The sequence below is a fragment of the Leucoraja erinacea genome, chromosome 20 (assembly GCF_028641065.1).
Source record: "Leucoraja erinacea ecotype New England chromosome 20, Leri_hhj_1, whole genome shotgun sequence".
NCBI lineage: Eukaryota > Metazoa > Chordata > Chondrichthyes > Rajiformes > Rajidae > Leucoraja > Leucoraja erinaceus.
In genome coordinates, this window is record NC_073396.1 from 36,510,811 (window position 1) to 36,526,365 (window position 15,555).

At 45.6% G+C, this 15,555-nt stretch overlaps 1 protein-coding gene across 2 annotated transcripts in view; it reads left to right on the forward strand.

Annotated features, from left to right (window-relative positions):
- The window catches only part of abcc1 (ATP-binding cassette, sub-family C (CFTR/MRP), member 1), a 169,919-nt gene that overhangs the window by 118,921 nt on the left and 35,443 nt on the right, over positions 1-15,555 (forward strand). For both annotated transcript variants that reach the window (XM_055651875.1, XM_055651876.1), the window contains 2 exons: positions 3,522-3,588; positions 13,495-13,639. In XM_055651875.1, coding sequence (XP_055507850.1) covers positions 3,522-3,588; positions 13,495-13,639 — 212 coding nt within the window. The remainder of the gene's footprint in view (positions 1-3,521; positions 3,589-13,494; positions 13,640-15,555) is intronic.

A 15,555-nucleotide genomic window follows, 5' to 3' on the forward strand; every position in this document is an offset into this window, starting at 1 on the left:
TATCCAAGTCACCCTGTATCCTTATAGCATCCTCTTCATAGTTCGCACTGCCAGCCAGCTTTGAGTCATCTGTAAATTTGCTAATGTTACTTTTAATTTCTTCATCTAAATCATTAATATATACTAGACTGAGTGGGACCTGTTGGGTCCCAGTCACACGGGAGACCTGGTTCCCCAACGCAATATTCCACCACTCACCTGTTCCCCCAATGCAATGGCGGGAGCATTCTGTAGCCGGGGGACGGGGACGGCTTCAGGTGGGGCATGTCGGGGGGGGGGGGGGTGTGTGGGGGAGAGGGGGTGTGTGTGGGGGAGAGGGTGTGTGTGTGGGGGGAGAAGGGGGTGTGTGAGGGTGGGGGGGATGTTGGGGAAGAGGCGGGGTAGGGTGGGTGGTGAGGGTAAGGGGGATGGTGAGGGTAGGGGGGTGGTGGGGTAGGGGGTGGGTGTGTGTGTGGTAGTGGGGAGGGGAGTGTGTGGTGGGGGGTCTGTGGTAGTGAGGAGATTAGGTGAGAGGGGGTGGGGGAGAGGGGGTGTGTGGGGGGGTTGTAGTGGGATGGTGTGGGGGGTATGTGGGAGGGGTGTATGTGGGAGGGGGTGGTGTAGGCCCCCGCTCGCAGAACACAGAGCACAGACACCTCTCGCAGAACACAGCCCCTGCTCGCAGTCTGCTTTAGCTTTATTCACCCCGCCGTCAGCGGGTGCCGGAAGGGACGTTACCTTCATGGTGACTGACAGGCGAGGGGACGAATCTGCTCGTCTCATGATTTTTTAAACCTTCATAACTTTTCTAATATTTTCCCGATCGAAATAAAATTTGGGGCGCTCGGAGCAGAGGAGAACTAAGTTGGCGAAAAATCCTAGCGATGTAGGGTAGCGTTTTTGCACAAATTTATTTACAACGCAGACCAGAAGTGGTCAAGATGAGAGTTTTAGTAATAGTACTAGACCAAGTGCAGACCCGTTGGGTCTGCTCCCCCAATGGTGTGATCCCCCAACCCAATATTCCACCATGCACCCGTCTCCCTCCAATGGAACTGAAGCCGTTCTCAAAAGTAAGATTCCAGCACTGCCCTGCCTCCCTCAGCAGTGGATTAAAAAAAAAATCCAATGGCACCTCCCCTGCCTGCTGCAACAGTGAAAAGTTCAGGGTGTTCCTGTCTTGCAACTTTGTTTTGAAGTGTGTTGGAAGCTGACATGTAAATGGAGAAGCCAGTTTATTTTTGAAATACTTGGGGGTGGGGGGGGAGAAGGATTTGATTAAAAACGTGTACTTCAACACGACGAAATGTAATGAGGAGCGGATACTTAGAAAGAAAAGCGAAATCTCTACCGAAATGGAAAAGATCTCGGAGATTGAGCGTCTGGATTGGGCGTGGCAATGAATCAAAGGAAGAAATGCAGCCGGCGGCCGTACATGCAAATGGATCCATTCCGATTGGACATCTGCGAGCATCGGCCATTCCGATTGGACATCTGCGAGTATCGGGCACGAATTGAAAGGCAGGAAGGGCGCCGGACGGCAGTCGGTCGGATGGCCCCAGAGTTTTATAGATATACTAGACCAAGTGCAGACCCGTTGGGTCTGCTCTCCCAATGGTGTGATCCCCCAACCCAATATTCCACCATGCACCCGTCTCCTCCAATGGAACTGAAGCCGTTGCCAAATGTAAGTTTCCAGCACTCCCCTGCCTCCCTCAATTGCACCTCCCCTGCCTGCTGCAGCAGTGAAAAGTTCAGTGTTCCTGTCTTGCAACTTTGTTTCGAAGTGTGTTGGAAGGTGATAGGAAGGAGCAGCCGTCAACGAATCAAAAGGCAGGAAGGGATCCCTACTGCAGGCGGACGGATGGATTTAAGTTTTATATATTAACTAGACCAAGTGCAGACCCGTTGGGTCTGCTCCCCCAATGGTGTGAATCCCCCAACCCAATATTCCACCATGCACCCGTCTCCTCCAATGGAACTGAAGCCGTTGCCAAATGTAAGTTTCCAGCACTCCCCTGCCTCCCTCAATTGCACCTCCCCTGCCTGCTGCAGCAGTGAAAAGTTCAGTGTTCCTGTCTTGCAACTTTGTTTCGAAGTGTGTTGGAAGCTGATAGGAAGGAGCAGCCGTCAACGAATCAAAAGGCAGGAAGGGATCCGTACTGCAGGCGGACGGATGGATTTGAGTTTTATATATTAATAAATAGATAGATAGATAGAAGATAGATAGATAGATTGTAAATAGCTGCGGTCCCAGCAGTTGCGGCACCCCACCTTCATTACCTGCATTCTGAAAGGGACCTGTGAATTCCTAATGTTAAGGCTCTGCATGGTAATCTGCCTTGGAAGGTTAGATTGCATGGGAACCAACAGGATACAGATGAAAGCAGATGATGATGCAGAGCTGCCAAGTAGTACGTATTTTACATATTTTATGTAAACTGACAAGAGCGCTGTCAGTTTAAAGCCCTGAAATGCTCTGTCAAAACTTGGCAGCTCTGGTGATGGTGGACGGTTGTTTTTCAGACTGGAGTATGCCTCGTAGTAGTGTGCCTCGGTGATCGGTGCTGAGTCCATTGCTGTTAGTATTATGTATCAACAATGTGGACAAAATGGACAAGGCATGGTTAGTAAATTTACAGATGAAACCAAAGTGGATGGTACTGTCGATAGCCAGGATGTTTGTCAAAAATGACAGCAGGATCTTGATCAGTTGGGCAAGTGGGCTGAGGAATAGTTAATGGGGTTTCATCATAAATGGATCGATTGTAATCATGTATCGTCTTTCTGCTGACTGGTTAGCACGCAACAAATGCTTTTCACTGTACCTCGGCACATTAAACAAAATGAAAGGAATTATACAAGATGCTGGTGGAGATGCATGTGAAGTATTATGTTCAGTTTTGGTCAGCCTGCTATCGGTTCAGCAAGATATAGATCAGTTGAAAATTTGGGTGGAGAATTTGCAGATGGAGATTCATTAGGTGGTGTATAACGATCGGTCAAATGTAAGGGGAACTATTTTGATGTAGACGTAGGTGGCATGGTTAGTAAGTTTGCAGATGAGGTTTGTGGTACAGTGGACAATGAAGAGGCTTATCTAAGATTCTAGGATATTGTTAAACTGGAAAGACTGCCGAGAAGATTTACAAGGATGTTGCCAGGACTCCGGGGCCTGAGCTATTGGGAGAGGTTGAGCAGACTGGAACATTATTCACGGAGCACAGGAGGATGGGGGGGTCACCTACATTCTTGAAGCTGTGTGACGTAAAACACAATTCATCCCTCTGTCAATTAATGTTTTTAATGTTAAATTATGGTGGAGGGGAAGGATGGGATTATAAAACAAATCATTTTTGTAAACTTTATAAACTCACTAAGCCTGAGTTGTTTAGTATGATATTGTAAGGTGTAATTGATTCAGACTTTAATTTGATGTCAAACCAGCATGGTTATTGAACTGCATGAAATCACAATGATCTCTTCCATCACAGTAGGATAGTTAATATTTAATTTTCTACCTTTTTCATTCTCTTGCTTAGATGCCCCAGCAATACAGAAGCTGAATGACACTGGTCTACAAGCGTCACTATACAATATCTTAACCGGGTAAGTTTGCATTTTTTGTAATTAATCCATACTGAACACAAACTTAATTTCACATTTTAATTTAGTGTAACAAATCAGATTTAATTGTTTAAGAAAGAACTGCAGATGTTGGAAAAATCGGAGGTGGACAAAAATGCTGGAGAAACTCAGTGGGTGAGGCAGCATCTATGGAGTGAAGGAATAGGTGACGTTTCGGGTCTCGATAATTAATGCATATTGCGAGTGATGGTGATCCAAGCACTGATTCTGTGGAATACCATTTCCATCTTTTGCATTATGTATACCAACTTAATTTCTGCTTCAGTTTTTATTTTGGAGCCAATTTGCCTCATTCAACTGCATGGCCCCCGTCTAGCATGCTCTGATCTTTACACCACTAACTTATTTTGAAGTCTTCCTTTCCTCTATTTTTCTTTCTACTGCTGTGCTTCAAAAAGATCGAATAAAGTTGATCATGTGGTCTTTTTCGAAATTGTTTTTCAGATTTTTTTCAATTATTTTGAGTGAAAATTTTAGTATTATTCTTCGCACAGATTTTAACTTCAGTACAGGTGCACAACCTTTTATCCGAAAGACTTGGGACCAGACACCTTTCGTAATTCAGAATTTGTCGGTCTTCGCAATGGAAATTTTTTTGCGTAGATGTTAATGGCTGGCTCAGTGGTAGAGTGCTCGGCTCATATCCGCAAGGTCGCGAGTTTGCGCCTTGATCCTGGCAGAAGAAGTTGGAGCGGGGCTGGGCTGGGCTGCTGCTGGCTGTGGGTCTCTGGGATCTCTGTGCTTGCGGTGGGCCTGGTGGTCGACGTCCAATTGGTCCTGACGTCTCCGGTGACTGCACTGACCTGCAGCCATCGCCGTCGTGAAGACAGTACAAAGCCCCCACGCCGGTGCAATGAGCGGTGAGCTGGAGAGGGGAGGGAAGGGGTCACACACATGGCCGGGAAGCAGAGGGGTGTAGGTGGGGTGAAATTGAAGGGAGCGACAATCTGCTGCTGCCTGCACGCTGAGTTTAAAAGTTCCCACGCAAGACTCACGATACACTGTGTATCGTGTCTACCGTGGGAACTTTTTAACTCAGCGGGCAGGTAGCAGCAGATTGTCAATTATTAACCCTCCCGCGCAATATACTCTCACCTTCTCTTTTATGAATGGGGATTTAGTTCCCCTTTCTTCGAGGACCGACCGGAGGTTCCGCTGTCACCTCTGCGGGCCGCCCTCGGTGAACGTCCTGTCTCCCTGTCCCTGGGATAGTAGGGGGCGATCAAACAGCACAATATCCCACTCCCCCTCCAACTCCAGAGGAATCCGCTCCCCGATGGGCCGCTACGGCGACAAGTGGCAGTTCGCCCACAGCCCGAGCTGCGCGACCCCAAGAACAAGAAGTACCTTCCACACTATCAGCTTCTGCCCATACACTGCGTGTTCCTCTGAAGTTGGAACGGGGCTGCCTGGAGTTGCTGATCTGGGATCTCCGTGCTTGCAGTGGGCCTGGGGGTCGGTGTCCCGATGAGAGGGCGCAGCTCGGGCTGTGGGCGAACTGCCACTTGTCGCCGTAGCGGCCCACCGGGGAGCGGCTTCTGGTGGTCCTGACGTCTCCGGCCAGTTTGCAGTTTTCCTCTGGAGTTGGAACGGGGCTGGGCTGCTGCTGGCTGTGGGTCTCTGGGATCTCCGTGCTTGCAGTGGGCCTGGGGGTCGGTGTTCCGTTGGTCCTGACGTCTCCGGTGACTGCACTGCGCTGCTAGAATCGCCGACGTGAAGACAGTGCAAAGCCCCCGCGCCGGTGCAATGAGCGGGGAGCTGGGGAGGGAAGGGGTCACAAACATGGCCGGGAAGCAGAGGGGTGTAGGTGGGGTGAAACTGAAGGGAGCGACAATTTGCTGCTGCCTGCACGCTGAGTTAAAAAGTTCCCACGCAAGACTCACGATACACTGTGTATCGTGTCTACCGTGGGAACTTTTTAACTCAGCGGGCAGGTAGCAGCATATTGTCAATTATTAACCCTCCTGCGCAATATACCCTCACCTCTTTTATGAATGGGGATTTAGTTCCCCTTTCTTCGAGGACCGACCGGAGGTTCCGCTGTCACCTCTGCGGGTCGCCCTCGGTGAACGTTTTCAAGGACCTTTCTTCAAGGACCGAAAAAATGTCGCTATTCGGAGGTTTTCGTTATTTGGATCGTCGGATAAAAGGTTGTGCACCTGTACTTCCCTGGCGTATAGTTTTGGCAGCTCACCACAGGAATGTTGTGGTAGTTCCGGAGGGTTTAAAGAAGATTTGGGCAGGGCCCTGGTTGTGAAGAAAGACTGGTCAATCTTGAGATTTTCATATAAAATAGATTGATGGGTAATTTAATTGGCACGCATAATGTTTGGGAAGCGAGAGAGCTGAAGCATTTCTTTCCCTTAGCTGCGGTCAATAGCCAAGGAGCATAATGAATGATAGAAGGATTAGTGGGGGAAATTGAGGGAGAGATTTTGTTTTTTATGAGTGAGGTTTAGAACTTGCCGTCTGGTGGAGGCGTAACCAATCATTTTTCAAAGCACCTGGGGCATCATTTGTTCAGCGGGGACATGGCATGAACCCAAAGGGCCTATTTGACCAGCGCAAACAGCATGGGTCAGATCTGTACCGTGGATATCTATGGTTCTATTCACAGACTTCTGTTTCTGAATTTGTCACCTTTTTTAAAAAGTAAGGTTGTCTGTCTACTAGACCCCTTTTCTACTTTTCTAAAACAATATCTACCCTAATGCTAGTATTATGCCCTGGAATCTTGAAGGAAATTAAAATTGTGTGTAAAATTTTGGTTAAAATTTCATGAAAATGAAGGTACATGTCACGGTGCGACCTGACGCAAGACTTAACAAGAGTTTAACATCGTGGGAACCTACTGCGATAACAGTACGGCATTCGTGGACCACCGAGGACCTCCGTGGCACTAACGGCAGGTAGTCGTGTAACTTGTTAAGGTCGGGAGAAAATTCAAACATTTTTGAATTTCTCCAAGAGTGACTTGAGCAGCGTTGCAACATTGTATGAACGCAGATGCCAGTGCGATATCCGTGCGATATCCGTAATGACTCTTGCGGGTACCGTGGGAACTCCTGCGACCCACACACCGGCTGGGAGGCCATCGAGAAGCAGATGTACGCCTTTGAAAATTTTTTGGGGGTTTTATGTAATTTATGTTTTTATGTGTCTTGAGTTCTATGTGCAAATCCTTTTTCAGTTCCAGGGGGGGAAGCAGGATGCCAGGGCCACTCAGCCACTCTAGCCTGCCCCCCCCCCCACCCAACACAGTGGGGAAGTGAGAGGGGGAGAGATGGGGGGGGGGGGGGGTAGAGGGAGAACAGTTGACTGTAAACTATCACTGCTGGAATCTTGCTTTGCTTTACTGTGGGGTCCCTCTGCTGATGCGGAATACCGCCCTACTGGACTCTTCGGTCAGTGGGGTTTTCCACTGGTCTGGCAATGAGCAGATGACCAAGTTCCAGATGGCTTGCACCATGGCAGACGTCTTCAGACTCCCCAATGCCCACCTGCGCCCAGTAAGTGTGTGTGGGTGGTGGGGTGGGGGTTTTGAGTGGCTGAGTGGCCTCTGGCATCCTGCTTCCAACACTCTGGTCCTCGGTGGTCCACGAATGCCGTACTGTTATCGCAGGAGGTTCCCACGATGTTAAACTCATGTTAAGTCTTGCGTCAGGTCGCACCGTGAGAAAGAGCCATTAACCTGATGCTCTTCAAATGCAAGGTGCATTCTAGATATACTGATTTGAGTTCATACATAACGTTAAAAAAAAGTGAAAAATTGCTGCAGGCAAGTTCTGTAGGTAAAGTAAATAAAGGACTGGATAGAACAAATTTGGAGGGATATGGACCAAGCACAGGCTCAGTTCAGTTCAGGTTTATTTGTCATATGTAGGTTAACACAGGGTCAATGGTACAATGAAATGTGTTTGACAAGACAACGGGTCACCCCAGCAATGATATTACAAGGATAAAATTAAGGTTTAAAAAAAAGATAAGATAAAAGTGACATTGGTAGGTAAAAGACAATAATATATAAAATAATCAACATATATGATGTGTTTATGAGTTCAGAAGCCTGATGGCATGATGATAAAAACTGTTCTTAGGTCTGGTGGTGGGCCTAGTGTCGCTGGGTCATGTTGGCCGGTGTGGGCAAGTTGGGCCGAAGGGCCTGTTTCCACACTGTATCACTATGGCTGAATAAATTTCAATGAGGAATGGTTTGCCAGACATTGCATGTGAGACTATTGTAACTGTCCCATAATATGTTAAGATTCAAAATCACAACTGCATATTCCATTAAATGTAATCAAAACCTCTTTTATTTTGTGACATGTAGCCACAAGGGTTTCATTGTATAAACGAAGAACTGCAGATGCTGGTTTACAAAAAAAGAGACAAAATGCTGGAGTGACTCAGCGGGTCAGCAGCATCTCTGGAGAATATGGATAAGGGACATTTTGGATGGGGACCCTTATTCAGACTCCATATAACCATATAACAATTACAGCACGGAAACAGGCCATCTCGGCCCTTCTAGTCCGTGCCGAACACTTAATAATAATAATAATACATTTTATTTGTATTGCGCTTTTCAAGGACTCAAAGTCACTTTACATGGTGAGTCAAGAACAAAACAAAATAGAGCAGTAAGACAGAGATGCAAAGGGGAGGGGGACATGGGACTAAGGGTATGCAGAGGTGAAGAGATGGGTCTCGAGGCGGGACTGGAAGATGGTGAGGGACTCAGAAGTTCGGATCAATTGTGGGAGGGATGGATCTGAGGGACCGTGAGGGTTGGTAGGGGGAGAGGAGGTCACTGAGATAAGGGGGGGACAAGTGGTTGAGGGCTTTGTAGGTGAGAACCAGGATTTTGTAGATGATCCGGTGGGAAATGGGAAGCCAGTGAAGTTCTTTGAGGACTGGGGTGATGTGGTGCCAGGAGTTGGTGTGGGTAATGAGTCGGGCGGCTGCATTCTGGACCAGTTGGAGTCGGTTGATGTTGCTGGAATTAATGCCAAAGAGAAGAGAGTTACAGTAGTCCTGTCGGGGGGAGATGAAGGCATGGATGAGTCTTTCAGCAGCGGGGGGTGTGAGAGAGGGTCTGATTTTGGCAATGTTACTTACTCTCACCTAGTCCCATCTACCTGCACTCAGACCATAACCCTCCATTCCTTTCCCATCCATATACCTATTCAATTTATTTTTTAATTATAAAATCGAACCTGCCTCCACCACTTCCACTGGAAGCTCATTCCACACAGCTACCACTCTCTGAGTAAAGAGGTTCCCCCTCATGTTACCCCTAAACTTTTGTCCCTTAATTCTCAAATCATGTCCTCATGTTTGAATCTTCCCTACTCTCAATGGAAAAAGCTTGTCCACGTCAATTCTGTCTATCCCTCACATCATTTTAAAGACCTCTCATCAAGTCCCCTTCTACGCTCCAAAGAATAACCTACCTTGTTCAACCTTGCTCTGTAACTTAGGTGCAGAAACCCAGGCAACATTCTAGTAAATCTCTTTTGTACTCTTTATTTTGTTGACATCTTTCCTATAATTTGGCGACCAGAGTTGTACACCATATTCCAGAATTGGCCTCACCAATGCCTTGTACAATTGTAACATTACATCCCAACTTCTATACTCAATGCTCTGATTTATAAAGGCCAGCACACCAAAAGCTTTCTTTACCACCCTATCTGCATGGGATTCCACCTTCAGGGAACTATGCACAGTTATTCTTAGATCCCTCTGTTCTACTGCATTCGCTACCGTTTACCATGTATGTCCTATTTTGATTTGTCCCACCAAGATGTAGCACCTCACACATCAGCATTAAACTCCATCTGTCATCTTTCAGCTCACTCTTCCAAATGGCCTAAATCTCTCTGTAGCCTTTGAAAATCAGCTTCATTATCCACAACACCACCTATCTTAGTATCATCTGCATACTTACTAATCCAATTTACCACACCATCATCCAGATCATTGATGTATATGACAAACAACAGTGGACCCAACACAGATCGTTGAGGCACCCCACTAGTCACCGGCCTCCAACCTGACAAACAGTTATCCACCATTCTGGTATCTCCCATTCAGCCACTGTTGACTCCATCTTGCTACTCCCCTATTAATACCTAACAATTGAACCTTATTAACCAACCTTCCATGTGAAACCTTGTCAAAGGCCTTACTGAAGTCCATATAAACAACATCCACCGCTTTACCCTCATCAATTTCCCTAGTAACCTCTTCATAAAATTCGAGAAGATTAGTCAAATCCATGTTGACTGTTCCTAATCAGACTCTGTTTATCCAGATCATTATATATATTACCTCTAAGTATCCTTTCCATTAATTTGCCCACCAATGACGTCAAACTAACAGGTCTATAATTGCTAGGTTTATTCTTAGAACCCTTTTTAAACAATGGAACAACATGCGCAGTACGCCAATCCTCCGGCACCATTCCCGTTTCTAATGACATTTGAAATATTTCTGTCATAGCCCCTGCTATTTCTACACTAACTTCCCTCAATGACCGAGGGAGTATCCTGACAGGACCTGGAGACTTATCCACTTTTATATTTTTCAGAAGTGTCAGTACTTCTTCTTCTTTGATCCTCATAGTTTCCATAGCTACCCTACATGTTTCCTTTACCTCACATAATTCAATATCCTTCTCCTTGGTGAATACCGAAGAAAATAAATTGTTCATTATCTCCCCCATCTCTTTTGGCTCTGCACATAGCTGTCCTCTCTGACTCTAATGGATCAATTTTATCCCTCGTTATCCTTTTGCTATTAATATAGTTGTAGAAACCCTGTGGATTTATTTTCACTTTACTTGCCAAAGCAACCTCATATCTTTTAGCTGTTCTAATTTCTTTCTTAAGATTTTTTTTACATTCTTTATACTCCTCAATCACTTCATTTACTCCATGCTGCCTATATTTATTGTAGATCTCTCTCTTTTTCCGAACCAAGTGTCCAATTTCCCTTGAAAACCATGGCTTATTCCAAATATTATTCTTTCCATTCAACCGAACAGGGACATAAAGATTCTGTATTCTTAAAATTTCACCTTTAAATGTCCTCCATTTCTCTACTACATTCTTCCCATAAACATCCCTAAAATGTCCCAATTCACTCCTTTTAAATTCTTTCGCATCTCCTCAAAGTTAGCCATTCTCCAATCAAAAATGTCAACCCTTGGTCCATTTCTGACCTCCTCCATAATTGTGTTGAAACTAATTTGATTATGATCACTGGACCCGAAGTGATCAGTGACCAACACATACCTCCGTCACCTGCCCTGTCTCATTTCCTAACAGGAGGTCCAGTACTGCCCCTTCTCTAGTAGGTACCTCTATGTATTTCTGCAAAAAACTATCCTGCACACATTTTACAAACTCCAAACGATCCAGCCCTTTTACAGAATGTGTTTCCCAGTCTATTTGGAAAATTGAAATCTCCCACAATCACTACCTTGTGCTTACTACTAATATCTGCTATCTCCTTACATATTTGCTCTTCCAATTCTCCCTCCCCATTAGGCGGTCTATAATACACCCCAATAAGTGTTGCTACTCCTTTCCCATTTCTCAGTTCCACCCAAATAGCCTCCCTAGACGAGCCCTCTAATCTATTCTGCCAAAGCACTGCTGTAATATCTTCGCTGACAAGCAATGCAACACCTCCACCTCTTGCCCCTCCAATTCTATCACACCTGAAGCAACGAAATCCTGGAATATTTAGTTTCCAATCACAGCCAACCTGTAACCATGTTTCACTAACCGCCACAACATCATAATTCCAGGTGTCAATCCAGGCTCTAAGTTCATCCACCTTTCTTACAATGCTCCTAGTATTTAAATATACACATTTAAGAAACCCACCACCTCTTATTCTCTGTTTATTATCTTTTTCTTCTTTCACCCCTACATGTTGGGTCTGAATGCTTCCCTTCTCTGCCTCCTGCCTCACACACTGTCTACTAGCTTTCTCTATTTGAGTCCCTCCCCCCCAAATGTTCTAGTTTAAAGTCTCCTCAGTAACCTTTGCAAATCTCCCCGCCAGGATATTGGTTCCCCTCGGGTTCAAGTGCAACCCGTCCTTTTTGTACAGGTCACACCTTTCCCAAAAGAGGTCCCAATGATCCAGAAACTTGAATCCCTGCCCTCTGCACCAGTCCCTCAGCCACGCATTTATCCTCCACCTCACTCCATTCCTACTCTCACTGTTGCGTGGCACAGGCAGTAATCCTGAGATTGTCACTTTTGCGGTCCTTCTCCTTAACTCTCTTCCTAACTCCCTAAATTCTGCTTTCAGGACCTCTTCTCTTTTTCTACCTATGTCATTTGTACCTATATGTCCCATGACCTCTGGCTCCTCTTCCTCCCATTTCAGGATATCTTGGACACGTTCAGACACATCCCAGACCCTGGCACCAGGGAGGCAAACTACCATCTGGGTCTCCTGACTGCGTCCACAGAATCGCCTATCTGGCCCCCTAACTATCGAGTCCTCTATTAATATTGCCCTCCTCTTCTTTTCCCTACCCTTCTGAGCAACAGGCCCGGTCTCTGTGCCGGAGGCCCGGCCGCTGTCGCTACCCCCAGGAGTACTTATTCCCAAGGTATACAGCCACCGGGGTACTCTCTAGTCCCTGCCTCTGCCTCTTGTCCTCCTAACCGTGACCCACTTGTCTGCCTCCTGTGGTCTTGGAGTCACCACCTCTATAACTCCTCTCTATGACCGCCTCAATTTCCCTGAGCAGACAGAGGTTATTGAGCTGCTGCTCCAGGTTTCTAATACGGTCACTTAGTAGCCCCATCTCGACACACCTGGTGCAGATGTGGACGTCTGGAAGGCTATCAGACTCCATGACTTCCCACATCTGACATCCAGAACAATAAACTGCCCTGGCACTCATACTCCCCCTTTACCTTAATTAAGGGGGGAGTGCAGCAAGTGTAAAAAGGAACTGTAGATGCTGAACCCCGGAACAAATTACAAAGTGCTGGAAGATATCAGCAGGGCAGGCAGCATCTGTGGAGGGATTGGACATGTAATGTTTGAGGTTGGGTCCTTTCCTCCGATTGCCCTGGAGCAGCTGGTGCAGCGTCCAGGCAGTAAGTTTAAAAACAGAATGCGGGGCTTTGTTCCACAGAGGCCCAGGAGCGGTCGGAGCGGCTGGTGCAGCGTCCGGGCGATAAGTTTCAAAACAGAGCACGGGGCTTTGTTCCACAGAGGCCCAGGGGCGGTTGGTGCAGCGGCCGTGGATGGCTCGATTGTAATTGTGTATTGTCTTTCCGCTGAATATCATTCCCTCTCCAAAATCCCAATAAAATTGGTCTCGGTTGGTAGCATGGAGATTTCCTTGCATGATAAAAGATTTTAAAAGATTAAAATACCACACTTTACTAGTTTAAAAAAAAAAAGAAGGAAAATCGCGATAAATGATAAAACTAAATAATACACGGGAGGGAATAATAAACGTCCTCCCTTGGTGCTGTTAAAAGTTGTCACATCGTCCCTGTGTAAACGGACAAGGCCGGAGCGGCCCGGTGGATAGCGGCAGTCAGTGGGGGCCCTATCGTGGCCGAAGTGTACGAGTGGTTGGGGAAAGTAAGTTGCCGTCGTCGGGCCTTAGTTTACCGCCTCCATTGTTGTTGACCGGAGTGGGCTGCTGCATTTGCAGTGCTGTTCTACGCCGGGAGCCCTGTCGACCGGGACCGCGGCCACAGGGTCGGACGAAGCGGCCAATGGCCGCTTACTTTTACTCTTGAGAAAGTGGTGGTGAATTGCCTTTCTGAACCACTCCAATCTTCAATGTATAATTGTTTCTTTCTCTCTTAATTCCTTCAGGAGCAAATCAAACATCCAGTCTAATGATCAGGAAGCAACACAATCAGGGCAGGAAAATGATCCAAAAGTGGAAGACCCTGGAAAAACAGAAAAAAAAGTAGCTGTCGTGAAACTAACAGAGGCTGACAAAGCTCTGACTGGTAGGGTAAGGAAATGGTTATAACTTATACTGATGTTGCTGTGTTCAGTGAGTGGAATATTGCAAACGATCCTGAATGGTAGTTTTGACTGCACAAAAAGAAAAAAACATGGCTCCACAGATATACCACACAATCTGCTATCCAACCGTTCAGAAATCCGGATGTTTTGCCATGTGGCTCACCAAGTCACATTTACCATGCTCCTTCTTACCCGCTGGGGCCCTGTGTCCCATGTATACTTTTAACTTAAAGACACAAGAGACTGCAGATGCCAGAATGTTGAGCAAAAAATCAGCAGGAACGTATGGCATCTGAGGAGGAGAACGAATTTCAGGTTTAGCTCTGATGCAGGTTCTTGACTCAACATCAACAATTGTCAATAATAACCCCACCAATTGGTATCCTTTCCAACACTAAATATCCAGGTTCAATATTTTATGAAGATAATATTGTGTACTTTTTACACTTGGGGGGTGGGGGGGATAGGTTAATGTTTAGAAACAATCGTATTTCCTTTTTATTTTATGAGGATAACCTGTTGGTAACAGTCAAACTTCCTCGCTTTCCTCAATACCTAAAGATACCTCTTGCATTCACTTCCAAATGCTAATATAAATCGCAAACAATGAGGGTCTCAACACTGATACTTGTGGTACACCACTGGCCACTGACTTCCAATCAGAAAAGCATCCTCGTACTGTCACCAAGCCAATTTTGCCTCTAGTTACCGAGGTGCCTTCACCTTCTGGGCCAACCTACTATGCAGGACCTTGTTGAATGCTGTACTAAAGTCCATAACGCTGCCTTCACTAAACTTGGTTATTTCAAAAAATCTACCTGTTCTATAGCCATACTCTCATGGTCATAGAGTTGTGTGCATGGAAACAGGCCCTTTGGTCCAACTCGTCTGCAATGACCAAGATGCCTTATTTAAACAAGTCCCAGTAGATGAGCATATTGGGGATCAGTACATAGAATTGTTAGATATGGCACCCTTTAAAAAAAAATCAATACTTTGCACACTAAATGGCGCAACATCCAGTTTGGTAGACTGAGACGTTTTAGCAGAAGTCGACTGGAAATGGGTACCTCAGTGGTACATGAAGTCCCTGGAAGTTAGGGTGGATATTGTTACATGTTCAGAACAAATATGTTCCTATTAAAAGAAGATTCCCACTTCCAGAGCCCATGGATATTGAGGAATTTTTGCAAGATGTATCAAAAGCGAATGAGAAAGTGGGATAACATAGACCTAGTGTGAACGGCTGATCGATGGATAGTATTCACTTGGTGGGCTGAAGGGCCGGTTTCCATGCTGTATCTCTTTTTTTTAATTGATAAGTAGACATTTTAAAGGGTTTGGCAAGTTTAAAAGTTGGATATAATGTATCCCACATTCTGAGAAGCAGAGGTGGAAAAAACACAAGCTGTAGTGTTTTTGTATTTGATTATAGGCTTGCCATCAGAAGAACTGGTGTTTAAAAAAGATGCAGGGAAGAAAATGAGTATTACAAAACCAGTCTGACTTTAGTCAATTTGAATCCATTGCCTAAAAACTGGAATAGTAATTCAAATGCTGGATATTGGAACTTTACAATATAATTGGAAAATTATGAAATTATTCAACCAGTATCTGCGGACAGTTAACATTTTGGAGTAAATATACAACGTTCTGGTATTGTAATGTCAAGCTAAAATCGAGCTACTTCCTAGTCACTATCCTCAGAAAAGAAGTATGGAAAGTACCCACTTGTATATCGTTGACTCCAGGGTGAGTCCTTCATTAAGAAAGTACTTTTTTTTTTAAATGAACTTCAATAAGAAAGTACTTTAAAAAAAAAAAAATTGATTTGGACTGGGATAAAGTAATAAGGATACCATTCTTTTGGAAATATAACAAGCAAGGTGAGAAAATGGAACC